This window comes from Cydia strobilella, chromosome 17, assembly GCF_947568885.1.
Source record: "Cydia strobilella chromosome 17, ilCydStro3.1, whole genome shotgun sequence".
In the NCBI taxonomy this organism is placed as follows: Eukaryota; Metazoa; Arthropoda; class Insecta; order Lepidoptera; family Tortricidae; genus Cydia; species Cydia strobilella.
Genome location: NC_086057.1, coordinates 11,616,924 through 11,630,997, shown reverse-complemented (window position 1 = coordinate 11,630,997; position 14,074 = coordinate 11,616,924). Strand labels below are relative to the sequence as shown.

The 14,074-nt window shown below is 39.3% G+C and overlaps 2 protein-coding genes across 2 annotated transcripts in view; one reads left to right on the top strand and one right to left on the bottom strand.

The window, feature by feature from the left end:
* LOC134748711 (elongation factor-like GTPase 1) overlaps positions 1-11,232 on the top strand; it is a 210,122-nt gene extending 198,890 nt beyond the window's left edge. Inside the window, exons 10-11 of the mRNA XM_063683482.1 lie at positions 9,293-9,477; positions 10,547-11,232. Coding sequence (XP_063539552.1) covers positions 9,293-9,477; positions 10,547-10,735 — 374 coding nt within the window. The 3' untranslated portion in view covers positions 10,736-11,232. The remainder of the gene's footprint in view (positions 1-9,292; positions 9,478-10,546) is intronic.
* LOC134748710 (polyubiquitin-A) overlaps positions 1-14,074 on the bottom strand; it is a 272,025-nt gene that overhangs the window by 128,071 nt on the left and 129,880 nt on the right. The gene's annotated exons all lie outside the window — the stretch shown is intronic.

Below are 14,074 nucleotides of genomic sequence, written 5' to 3'. Positions count from 1 at the left end.
AAAATTGGTCTCATGTAATGGTTTTTTCATAGACGTTATTTTTTTTAGTATTGTTAACTTCATTTTTTTACTAGAGGTTTTTAGTAATATGCTGAGTACCCTATTCACAGTATTTCATTGCAATATTCATATATATTTGTATAAAATGACTAGTAAAATATGCAATCTACAAACTAACCGATATTGTTTACTCCATACAAGCTCATACAAAAACACTCAAAGGTGACCACAGGTGAGGTGAGGTGAAAGGTGAGGTATTATTGGCCGGTACCGTATACAAACAAAATGTCCAAGACATTTAAGATGCGTAGTGCGGTAAGTAGATGTTACTTCAAAACTATTCGACTTGTCACAGGAGGCACTTGTATAATTACCTTTTCCTCGTATTCGGGTCGGCTGAAAATTTCCTGTCTTCTACTATCCTGACTGCAAACCCTACACTCCAGTCTTATCTACTGGGTGCTCCGGTGTCTCGGGCAGGCTGCGGGTGCCTACGGCGGGGGTGGCAGGGGTTGTTGCGTAATGGTTAGTGAGCGTACTGTGATTGATTTTGCGTTTGAGGCTTAGCCGGAGTGATGTGACGCTGACATACTCCACCGAATCGCTGCCGCTTAGGTTGAATCAGCAGTCATGCGAGCTTACAGTGCTATTTTTTATCAACATCGTCTCCCCCTTGTACTTAGTCGCCCCTTCCTAGTCCTTGCTGCAGGATCTGCTGGCTGGAGTTACCCCAAGTATCAGTATTAGTATCAGTATCAGTTAGGGACACTTAAAGATATTAAAAACTAAATTAAATTATAATACTAAAAATAAAAGTAACTTAAAAAATACTTACGTAGAAGGACTTTCCTCATACGGTTTCTCTTGCCCCAAGCCAAATAAATAATGTTTCTCTTATCCCACCTGACCTTATCAGACTTCTTGTGGCGACATCTACTTAGAAACATTGCTTAAAGAAAATCAACCGGGGCAAAAAATAAAGGTTGTTAAGAATTAAGATAATAAGCTTTTAAGATTAATTTTAAGTCTAGAAAGCAGGCGATTCGTCTGCTCCTACTACATTAAAAACAATTTTTAAGCAGTGAATTATTTGTTTTAAATTGACTCTACTTTGTGTGTGTGTTTGCAGACTTAGCGACTTATAACCGAACCTTGATTGGCGCCTACTGCCAAACCCCCGCTTGTTCGATCAGATTAATCATCCTTATTAAGTGATCTAGGCGTTCGCAAAGTTTACAGGTGCCTTATTAATATAATTTTATTATATAAGCATGGTCTATTTTGAGACATCTCTATAAATGCACTGAGATATAAGAGAACTGAATATAATTGCGCCACCTCTATCTGTAGCCAAAATAAAAAGATTATATTAATATCAAGTTTCTATTTGACTGAACGGTTGACTGGTAGAGATTAAGCTCACCATCATATAAAGTTTAAATAAATATCGCCGTTGTGCTGTCGCATCGCTGACTGGAAACTGGAAAAGCCGCCGAAACCACATTATTATTGCCTATTTAGTTTTAATCTTCATTTAATATGATCAGGAAACATTATACAATACTACCTATAGTACCTACCGATTTAAATTGTCGTAACCAACATAAACTAAATATTTACATAATATGCAAATAAAATATGATTTAGTTTGGTCGTATTGAAATTTCCCGTTATATCACATAATACTAACACTGCATTTCCGGCGCAATGCCTTGGTGTCGGGTATCACTCAACCACGTGTGCGAATATATGTGGAAACACATTCGATTGGTTTTAATGAAAGCTAGTAACTTAAAAATCTTCAAAATGGACACTTGTAAAGGTTACATTCTGATTGAAAAATAAATAGTCGAACTCATTGTATAGGTACTTAGGTAATAAAAGAAATTACTGATCTTAAGTAATAAAGAAATAAATTTTATTCAATATCCTAATTTGTTGTTACAAACGGAACTGTCGGCTGGTGTAACACATAGTTCGCAGGTAGTAACAACATATCTTGTGACTGTTATGCAAACATTTCTTTCAGTGCAGTAGGTAATGTAGTCGCCAGTGACGGAATGAACGTTCAGCGTTATCAATTTTTTTATAAAAATAATTTAATTTGTTCTCTAAATATACATAGATGCAGGTTTGTAAAAGGTTGGCATCATCATGCACGCGACATCCCTGAAGTTTCAAACATTCAACCGATATCTGTAGCAACAGGCGGCAGTAGGCACGCTTTTGTTTACCACCAACTTGGTAATAGAAGTCTACTTTGCCGTCATAAAAAAAAGATAAACAATCTTTCTCTCGGTGCGGCGGAAGGGTTATGTTATGTTATTAAATCACATCCAGTTCCGATCGGACTTAATGCGCTCTTACACGCTATCTGGCAGGAAGCTGGGCAGGATGAAAATTAATGTGGAAACGATCTGAGCGACCGAAGGATAGGACGGGACAGACGTCTAACATGATCATTACTTATACAGTAAAATCTCGTTAATCCGGCACTTCGATTGTCCGGTATACCCAGTAATCCGGCACTAAAATTGGGATACAAATAATCATTTTATGTCCTAATTTACTATGTGCGCTTACATTTTCTCCCTTCAATCTGTTTATAAATGGCGAAGTTCCAGATCAGAATAGAATTTTCTTTGAATTTAGTATTTTAGTAAAATGTATTTCTATGACATTACTAAAAATACATCACATCAATAATATGCAGATTTGCTCTAGCTTCCAGTAATCGGGCTCTCTTGTGTCAGCATTACTCTGTCACTGGAATTAACGAAAAAGTACTCTTAGAGATTATGCAGTAAAAAGAAGTTTTTTTTTTTTTACCGATGGTTTAGATTGTTTAGACCCGAGAAAATTTTCTTAGTACAACTTTCATCATAACCTCACTCAAACATAAATTTAATACATAATAATAAACATAACTTTTTCTGCGACTTTTTTGAAACTAGTACTAGGTAGGTACGAATCTACTTTATTTGGTTTTAAGCCATCACTCTGGTTCAAGAATTAGTAAATAAAATAAAAATCCGGGCAAGTGCGAGTCGGACTCGCGAACTAAGAATTCCGTACCATTACGCAAAAAAAACACGTTTGTTGTATGGGAGCCCCACTTAAATATTTATTTTATTCTGTTTTTAGTATTTGTTGTTAAAGCGGCAATAGCAATACATCATCTGTAAAAAATTCAACTGTCTAGCTATCACGGTTCGTGAGATACAGCCTGGTGACAGACGGACAGACAGACAGACAGACAAACGGACGGACCAACAGCGGAGTCTTAGTAATAGGGTCCCGTTTTTACCCTTTGGGTACGGAACCCTAAAAAGTTCCAGGAATAAGAACCATAATTATTAACAGATGTACATAACAACGCTACAAATTTCAAAAATTGTCGGCAAAAGAACCAGAATCTCTGTCCTGTTCCGTGCTTATTTAGTTTTTCTAAGCTTTCGTGTAGCTCAGAAAGCCGCATGTAATGTCTGTGTATACTTCGGCCTTTTGGTGAGACAGCGACGTTATTCCAAACGGTTGCGGTTGGTCTCGAGCCCTTTCTCCTCCACATCAGAGCTTTTCTGATTGTATCTAATCTCAATGAAACTTTTTTTGACGGAGTGGTAAGTTACGCATTTCGTGCCTCCTGGCCTGAGGTGGGCCCATTTTGGGGGGTAAGTAGGACTCTCACCTCCCGGCTCTTTCTAGTGAGTAAAAACGTGAGGAGCCTACCTACCCACTACACCCACAGACCCACAGCGATGTTCCCCACAATGTGCCGTATATTCTACCACGAAATCTAAATAAATCTATCTATCTCAATAAATGGCACTATTAGTTTCTTGCCTATTTAGCTTCCAACGCAGAGGAACCCAGAATTCAAACCAAAAGGAGAACGTCTTATTGGGATTACTCCGATGTTGATGATGTTTTCTTCCTCCGAAAAGTAACTAGTAATAAGCTCAACCAAAGATGATTGGGCTTCGAACCCATGACCCCCAGCTCGTCTAATTGTCTTAATGCTAATAGGACTAGTCCTATCACCCTGCCTATACATCCAACCCATCAGGCATCTATTTGTTGTGCCTAGGCATCCAACGCTTTTAAAGTTGGTTTCTATTTTATGTATACGTCTGAATTTAGAGAACCCAATTTACTATAAGAGTTTTCAATGATTCACGGTTAGTTTCGCTAGACTTATATTGACCGGGATATAGACCGTGATTACCTTTTGTATTTTTTTTTGAGCTCCCGATATTTCGACGCAGTTACATGCATCTTGTTCACGGGTGAATCGGATATCGGGAGCTCAAAAACAATACATAAGGTAATCACGGTCTATATCCCGGTCAATATAAGTCTAGTGAACCCAATTTACTTCCTAGGTACAGTAAAACTACCCAGCTATAGTCCAAAGCTCCAGTCCAAACCATGGAACAAAATTAACTCAAATATCTTCGTTCAGGTGACCCTTATCTGAATATCTTAATTCCAAGGAACACTCAGTCACACACACACAAAAACAAAAATAACATTCTTATTGATAGGCTTAATTACCTACGTTGCGCACCATAGTTGTAGTACTGGAATATAGGTGGATGGTTTCACGATACATTACTTTACCCGTATATATGACCTTAACAGTTGACACAGATCTTGAGGTCACACGTAACACGCATACTGGTTTTCCCGGAGCGAAAGCTCTCCTTCGCTCGGTTGTCGGTGAGAATATGAGCGTGGTCGGAAACGGCGGCTGGCGGCCAAAGGAAATGGACCACTATTTATTGACGTCAGTATTCTGCCCTTCTATCACTGCCACGGTTTTTACTGGCACCTTAATTTGTGGTCAGCTAAGCTTGGGTCCGGTGCTCCCGGTCATCACTGTACGAAATGATAACTGTATGTCATTTTTCAATATACAATATTGCTGGGGATGTTGCGACTGTTGCGAGGAATGACACACGCGCCAATGGTCTCACAAAAGAGAATTCCAAAAACCGTGTGAAAAGTCGAAAAGCGCCCTGGGCTCCAATCCAGCAGCTGAAGACGCAACCGGAATAGACGCTAGGATGAGAGAGAAACTCTTTCAAACCTCAGACTTTGAGACGAATTAGAGTTGAAAATTCACAGTAAGAAAGTAACAACATCTTAGTCACTGTTTTCTAATTAGGTCCACATAAAAAAAGCATTATATTATAACATGAACGCGAGTCCCGTTAGGCATAATCGGCCGTGATAGACGGATGTCCTCCGCGCCGTTACCGGGATATAGGCCGCAACGGTGCCGGCTGCTGGATCATGTCATTATGGATGCTTGCTACTTGAACGTGTCCTTGGACAACGAGATCCTAAAAAGACTAACGTGATTAAGAATTACAAATCTGTATTGTAGAATACACAAAAGCTCCAAGTTATACATTTTCAATTCCTATGGTTTAAGTCGTTTAAGAGAATAAATTAGGTGCTAGGTCAATATTTTCAGTTTTAAATAAAGTTGATTACCAGGAAATTAAAATTTCTTAAATAGGGCCATTGCGCTAGTTTTTGTCCACTTGACGAAATTTGAACATAAATCTACATTGCTGCACAAATTTGGACTTTTCAATTTCAGTCATTTTACTCTATTAACACATTTTAACTTATACTATTGGTATTTATCAAGGGGGACAAATATTAAATTAGAGAAATTACCAAAGATTAGCAGCTACTAGCGGAAAAGAAATCTTGAAGAAATATACACAATCACAGACATCTACTATTAGGCATTAAAAACAAGTAGTACCTAGTACAAATGAGTAGGCACATAACAAATATGTAGGTAAGTAAATTGATAAGAATATAGGGCATTGCGCTAGTTTTCGTCCATGCATGCTATAGTGTTCGTCCACTTGATAGATTAGAAAATAATATATTATGTCACGATAACTATTTTTTTTATATATGGCTTTCCCCTCTTGTGGGTTTTGGCAGGAGGGATTTGACGTAAGTACCACGCACGATAAGAATGTTCGGTGAATAATTTTGATTTGGTAAAAGGAATTGTGCTGGGAACCTAACACAAAAACATTTATTGTTATGGACATCACAGACAACACAGGACATTATATAACAGTTTATTAGAAAAAGAGCGGGAAAGGAGACAGTTTTGACAGTTAGGAAAAAATAAGAAATGGACAATAGATATAAGATTACAAGTACCAGAGTGTAGTGTCGTTAAAGTTTTACATTATTTTCTTTTAAGAAGAATTCCAGTGATGGCGATAACTAATTTTATTAATGTCAATTATATAAAAACTACCTACATTCAAGTAACTTAACAGCTGCTTACATTTACACACATGCCCATATCTGCAACTCATTGACATCGCCACCACGCGCATACCAACTCATACTTGCAACATGGTATATTTTTCTCTGCTGCGTCTTGAAAAATAAACTTTATCCTATATCGCACAAGGTAGACTTTTATAAAACTGTATTCATGCAGATAAATCGATGAAAAGGTACTGTATTAAATACTTGTTTTCCCAAGATTGCCGCGTGGTGATTGGCCATTCATAAAGTTGTGCTGAATGAACCGCAGGAAGCGGGTGTCGTGGAGCGAGGCAAATTGCGCGCAGCCTCTGCTTACGTCACCTGCCATTACGTGGTTGAGAGAAATGTCTCGAGTTTTAAGAGATGAGTCTGAAATTAGAGATACCTTGGCTGAATTTTAACAGAGGTACGTAGATATACTATGTAGGTTCCAAACAGTAGGTACTAAGCGTCAAACGTGTGTAAAGCTCCTGTACGGAACCATCTTCTGGGGCATTCCACAACAAGGTGGTAACTTAACTAATTGCACAAATGTCTGTATCATTTACCTTTAAAATTAAAGCTAAGTTATCAAACATTGTCATGGCAAATATCGGTTTCTTAGCTTTATTAAAAGTATTTAAAAATATACTAAAGAAAGACACTTTTTTGGAATGTCCCTTCTTTCGATACATTTCAGTTTTCGTTTTGTTGTTTTGTAAGGATGTTACTGTTGTCCGCTAAGGGGTGAGACAGGTGACAGGTCTTATTAAATCACTTTTAAAGGAACCTATCTATATGCTGACGAAATTTCCAAAAGATATTTTGACCGATTATATCTTTGCTTGTTTACTTGATTTTATTAACAGCATTCAAATTCTTATTCACATTCTTAGCATCCTCTTTGCTACAAGCATTAATGCTAAGAATTTGAAACAGAACCCAGGGTACCTACATTTTTCTATAAGCAACAATATGTCTGCAATATTTTGAATGCTGTTAATAAAATTAAATAAACAATTAAAACAGCAAAGATATAATCGGTCAAAATATCTTTTGGAAATTTCGTAGGTTGCTGTAAGGTATGTTAGGTATTTACATGATATAAGTGAAGGCTCTATCCTACTCTAAATATTATCTAAGTGTCCCGGTGTAGTTGGTGGCCAACATTCCGTCGTCTCGTCCGTCGCCCGCGTTCGTAACCGCACTCGTTTGTTTTTGCCGGTAACCTCAAATACGTGCCCAAATCAAAGACGTGATACTCTACTTTATGTCTCAACCTTCGGTGTGTTGTGACTTGTAGCCCTTGTAGGTATCAGGTGCCTAATAGTACTCGTACCTATAATCCGTCTTATATGTCATCTAACTAACGTCCGTTCACGCAGTTTGAGAGCGCCATACTTGACGTAACACTTAGTGCCAGTTGCACCATCCGCAGTTGACAGACTGATCAACATCACCGGGCGCGCCGCGGCGGTTTACTATGAAACTTTCCATACAATAAAATTTAGCGAACTCTTTAACGATTACAAACAGTTTGGTGCAACCGACCCTTAGTCGTGCTTTCTTAACCCTTAAAGATACCGTCTCTTTTGACCTTCTTTTAGTTTTTTTTGTTTTCAGTAAGCAAACAACCAACCAGCCTTAAAGTTTATAGTTTATTATGGTTCTTTTTTTTGTGTGGGTAGTTTTGCACATTGTAGCTTTTCCTCAGTCACCCGTTGACCACGAACGCTGTAAAGGGTTCGAAACGTCGTGATGTATTATAAATTGCTGTGTAATTTCGATGATTACCTACTTGAGTGATTAAAAAAATGCCTATCGAAAAGTTTACGTAAAAATTATTTGCCCATATTGTTAGCATCCGAAGGAACTATTGCCAAAGCTTTTAACAGCATTCCCCACTGATTGTTTGTGAAAACGGACGCATTGTGAACATTCCACGACACGTTAATTTTCCCAGAGACGTGACCTATTGAACCGGATGCTGGCCGTGACCGGAAGCCCCCCTTGCATCTCAAAATGACCGCGACGAATCTTAGGCGGAGAACACACGGTACGATGGACCACTGAGCAAGCTCCGTAGCGAGCCGTGGACAAATATTTAGAAGTCGAAAAATATAGTCATCTATGGGAATTTTCAAATTCGTTCTTAATTAGGTCCACAGATACGATTACGCTTGTACCTATATGATACCTCTTAAATCCAATACTACATAAGTTTTATGTAGACTAAGCTTAGCTACTTAACATGCATATTTTTAAGTTGTCTTATAAGTATCTAATATATCTTATATTCAACAATACAACTATTGTTTGTAGAAGAGCAAACACTTTATTCATGAGGATACACTGTGTCGGTTATGTGAATCCTGATTTCCTCCGTTAACCAGTCAACAACTCAACACATTCAATCCTTGTATCTATAGATTATAAAAGGCCGGCAACACGATTATAATACACACGATTATGAGTTGGTTAAAACAATGACCGTGAGTTGTACAAAATTATGAAAAGCTCGGATCGGTGGGAAGTTCAGCACCGCACTGCCCCGTGTGTTCTGCCCTTAAAAGAGCCGAGGAATTTTTCTACGCGACTGCACTCCGAATATTTGGTCAAGACTCGAGCCCACGGAGCGAACTTTTTTGGGTGCTCGTTTTTTTCTCACCGCTTCCTGTTGACTTCACGGATTGCGGATACGAGGTTTTTACGCCACTTGACAGTTACAAAAATAGTTGGAAAGATGGCTTTTTAGATAGTTATGGCGTCTTTTTTACTGAAAGCGATTTTGCATGTTCTATTCCTGTGTTCGAAATTTGTAGGAATACTAGTAGTACTGTAAAAAGAATTTTCAATCCTTATTTCTAAGCACATTTCGGGCTTTTCTGTGGCTATTGGTCGCAATGTTCAAGCGGTCATTATAGGCTGCATAAAGCGTACACCAGCGACCAAGAGCCTAAGACAAATAAATTCTATATTAATGAATGTTCCTTGTCACCAGGTAAACTTTACGCGGCGTTGGGTCGCCGCGGCGGGCGCGTCGTAGGCAGCGACCTGCAGACCGGCTCTGCATCTTTCCGCGTCCAAGCCATGATGCCCGTGGCCGAGAGCTTCAAGTTCGCCCTGGAGCTCAGGACGCACACCTCGGGCCTTGCGGCGCCACAGCTGCTGTTCAGCCATTGGGAGGTAAGTGCCTATATAGATACTCCTGCAGACCGGACCGGGTGCCCTTCAGAGTCCATCTGATGCCCGTGACGCTCTGATCTCGTGGCCCTGGACGTCAGGACTCCCATCCTCCGGCCTGGCGGCAGCTCAACTGTGGTTCAGATATTGGAAGATAAATATACCTGTGCCTGTATTATATACCTAGTTGCGCCCGTGTTTCCATTTGAATTCACGTTATATGGAACTGATATTTTTATAGCATGTACTGCGCAACGACGAATTTCCTTGGAAATATAAACCTCGTTTTGTTCATTGTATGGTCAATAATTACGGAAGCAAGTTACTGCTCATCCTAATCCGCCAGGCGTTTTTATGTAATTATGATCAGTCACACCCCACATCAGTGTGATACCACCGAAAGATAGTTAGATTAAAAGCACCAGTAGCAGCTTGTAAGACTATTATTTAATTTAAAAAAATAATAATAGAAAAATCCGTTTTTGTATTAAAACTTGCACCTTTAAATGCATTGCATATCGAAATCGGCTCGATTTTTTGCAAGCTTTCTAATGGTACCCCACACGATTCTTAAAAATACAAAATAACTTCACCTTTACCCCTCTCAACCCCCTAAATTTCCCCCTAAAATAAAAAATATTTAATTTATTTACAATACTTGTAGTGGTAATTGCTATAACTGTTCCAAATTTTAGCTATCTACGACAAACGGTCACTGAGAAAAACGCATTTAACCGATTTGCAAGACCGAAGTCATCCCATAAGTGTTACGTGAACAAAGTTTTGCACGGAACACTAAAAATGGACAATCTCATCATGTCTTCCATCACTTCTTTGAAATACCTGCTTCCTCAGGACTGGCAAAATTATATTTATTTTTTACCACGATATAAAAGCAGATATCAGAAAACCGACACGAAAGTCTAACCATAGGATCTTAGTAGTTGACCACTGTTGCCTATATACAGCTAATCCATAACCTATATTATGTCGCTGTTATAGGTATTATTTTGGCTGCATTCCATTTTACTGTAACGACTCCACAACTTTTAAGTATCCTTTCTTGTTCCAGGTGATAGAAATCGATCCTTTCTGGCGTCCCCGCACCGAGGAGGAGTACCTGCAGTGGGGGGAGAAGTGGGACGGCGTGAACCGCGCCAAGGCGTACATGGACGCCGTGCGCGCGCGCAAGGGGCTCGCCACCGACAAGCATCTCGTGCAGCACGCCGAGAAGCAGCGGACGCTCTCCAAGAAGAAATAAAACGTACACTGGCCCAGATTTCGGGGAAGCCTGGCCGTTTGAAACAATGTTTTTATTGTTTTTTTATGTATGGAAATTGTTAAAATATATTTGAGAAAGAACAGTAAATAGTAGCATTAGTACACTCAGCCTCAAATACTTTGTAAAGTAGTCAAATAGTTCGGTACACCATATATTTAGTATGGTGTACCGAACTATTTGGCCACTTCAACTGCTACAGAGTATTTGACGCTGAGTGTACACATAAAAAGATCAACTACGGTTTTCTCTGAACCAAAGATTTCCTTTGGCAGAAATGATCTTTGAGTTCCTAAGATGTATTTAAAAAGTAGAGCCACCCAGATTTTTGATGCATGGGGGAGGGGATTTTTAGCCTTGGTGACGTCTGAGTTTAATAACTGTTTAGGTACTAAGTAGAATTTGGAATCATTTTCAGGACCAATCCTGCCAAAAGAAATCCCTGGTTCACGAAACGACGTATTTCATAAGGTTCAACTGCGACTAGGTATAACTTTAGTTGTAAAAGTATACAATTTATACCATTACGCGATAATCTAGCAAAGTACACGCCCGCAAAAGTCAGATTATTCTAAATTTCGATTCAAGATGTAAGAGTACGTATTGTCACAACGAAATACCTACACCTACATGAGACTTATAGTTGCAATTACAAGCCGTCTGTAAAAACTTGATTACCTATATGACATTTCTATTGATAAAATTGAACTTAATAAGCCTATCCTCCTATCCGCTATGACATGAAAAAAAGTAAAGCTAACGTTTTAGTAGCTAGCGAAGTAAAGCTCTGGTTTGCCTAAAGGTATTTCACAATGATCGCCATCAGTCATTTATTTTTTAACAAATGCATGCACGATAAAGACAGATTAAGGGCCAGTTGCACCACAACCACACTTAACAGACTGATCAACGTTAAGCAGCAGAGAACTATGAAACTTCCCATACAATAAAATTTTGCGAACGCTAAAACGGTGACAGACGGTTTTAGACCGCGAGCCAGGCGAAAATTTCGTCAATCATCGCCTTCCTCGCGAAAACTCGTATAGTGGTTAACGGCTATTTAAGATGCACCCTAGTGGAAGTCAGCTGCCGCTCCGTTGGTGGGTTGAGGAATGGCAGCCACCGAAACACGTAAAAAAAAAAAATGTTTTTAGTCATCGCCTTCCTCTTGATACTTTGTCAGATGGTAGTTTAGGTGCTATTGATAGTAAAACCAATCGTCAGCCGGTTGTATCGCGGTGGAAACATCGTCAGCTGGTCACATGAACTTGTAAAAAAAAAAAATGTTTTTAGTCATCGCCTTCCTCTTGATACTTTGTCAGATGGTAGTTTAGGTGCTATTGATAGTAAAACCAATCGTCAGCCGGTTGTATCGCGGTGGAAACACCGTCAGCTGGTCACATGAACTTGTAAAAAAAAAAAATGTTTTCAGTCATCGCCTTCCTCTTGATACTTTGTCAGATGGTAGTTTAGGTGCTATTGATAGTAAAACCAATCGTCAGCCGGTTGTATCGCGGTGGAAACACCGTCAGCTGGTCACATGAACTTGTAAAAAAAAAAAATGTTTTCAGTCATCGCCTTCCTCTTGATACTTTGTCAGATGGTAGTTTTGGTGCTATTGTTAGTAAAAACAATCGTCAGCCGGTTGTATCGCGGTGGAAACATCGTCAGCTGGTCACATGAACTTGTAAAAAAAAAAACTGTTTTCAGTCATCGCCTTCCTCTTGATACTTTGTCAGATGGTAGTTTTGGTGCTATTGTTAGTAAAAACAATCGTCAGCCGGTTGTATCGCGGTGGAAACACCGTCAGCTGGTCACATGAACTTGTATAAAGTGATAGCATATCAGTAGTGTGTTTGTGCCGGTTCTAGACCAAAACTTTTCTGCTAGGGGACAACACTAATCTAATGAAAAATACTGCAAAAATGGAAAGTATATCCACCTGGTGCATTAAAACATTCAATGTATTAGAGGAAAATATTTACAGATAGAACTTTATTGAATGATTTTGATATTGATATTTTATGTATTACTGAACTAATAATGAATTAATGCCTCAACTTAATAACCACCAGGTGGGAAGTTCGTTCACCAGACCTAGTTAATTCGGTCGTTAATTATATTAAATAATAAATAATAAATCATTTTTATTTCGAGTAACTTTACAGACTCATATAGCTTGTGTTAGTAAGTACTTATAGCTATGTTAATGCTTACATCTATCACTATATATACAGAATAATTATTATCACAAAAATTAACATTACAATAAATAATAAAAAATAAACAATATTGAAATGAACTGACTTATGTTTCTAGAAGTACATACCCAAGTAGCTTATACATAATAAGTACTTCTAGAAACATGCATGTCCTCACAGTGCCTCATATATGGGCAGTCAAACCTCTCGGCTATCAACCGCAGGATGGGGTTGGGGCTGGCCCGCACCCGGCGCACCAGGGATGTGCATCGTTTGCGCATAGTCGTATAAAAGCAATCTATGCGTGCTTCAGCAAACATCCCTGACGCGCTGCAGAAGCGAGGCAGCCCCACCAGGACCCGGAACGCGTTGTTATATTGGACCCGGAGAGCCCCATAGGCCCGCTGCGTGTAGTATGTCCATAAGCTGCACGTATAGAGGGAAGTGCAATATGCTCTAAAGAGAGTTAATTTCACCTCCCTAGTACATCGCGCAAACTTACGCGCAATCATGTTTGCCCTCACCGACAGGGCCCTCCGTTCACGCTCGATATCCATGTTGTCTTTTAGGTCTGAGGTGACAACATGGCCTAAATATTTAAAAGCCCTCACCCTTTCCAGTGGAGTACCACTCAGGTTGATGGGAGGTACCTTGGGTATCCGATACCCAGTAGGTTCAAACACCATGTATTGCGTTTTACCCACATTATATTTTAGCCCATGATGGATGGCGTAGGTCTCGCAAATACATAAAAGTTTTCGCAAACCACAAGCCGACGCGCTCAACAAAACCATATCGTCTGCATAACTCAAATTATTCAGACAAACTGTGTCGATATGGCAGCCGACATGAGTTTTGCCGAGCGCCTCGAGAAGCTCATTTACGTAAAGGTTAAAAAGTGTGGGCGAGGTCAAACCCCCCCTGTCTCACCCCACACTCCAACCGATACGGGTCCGATAAGGTACTTGACCATCTAACGCTATTGACCTGATTTCCATACCAGTACCTCAGGATTTGTATGGTCTCATTAGGTAATTTAATGGCTTCTAGTTTTTTCCATAGGATATTGTAGGAAACCAGGTCAAAAGCCTTAGACAGGTCTAAGAAGCACGCATAAACT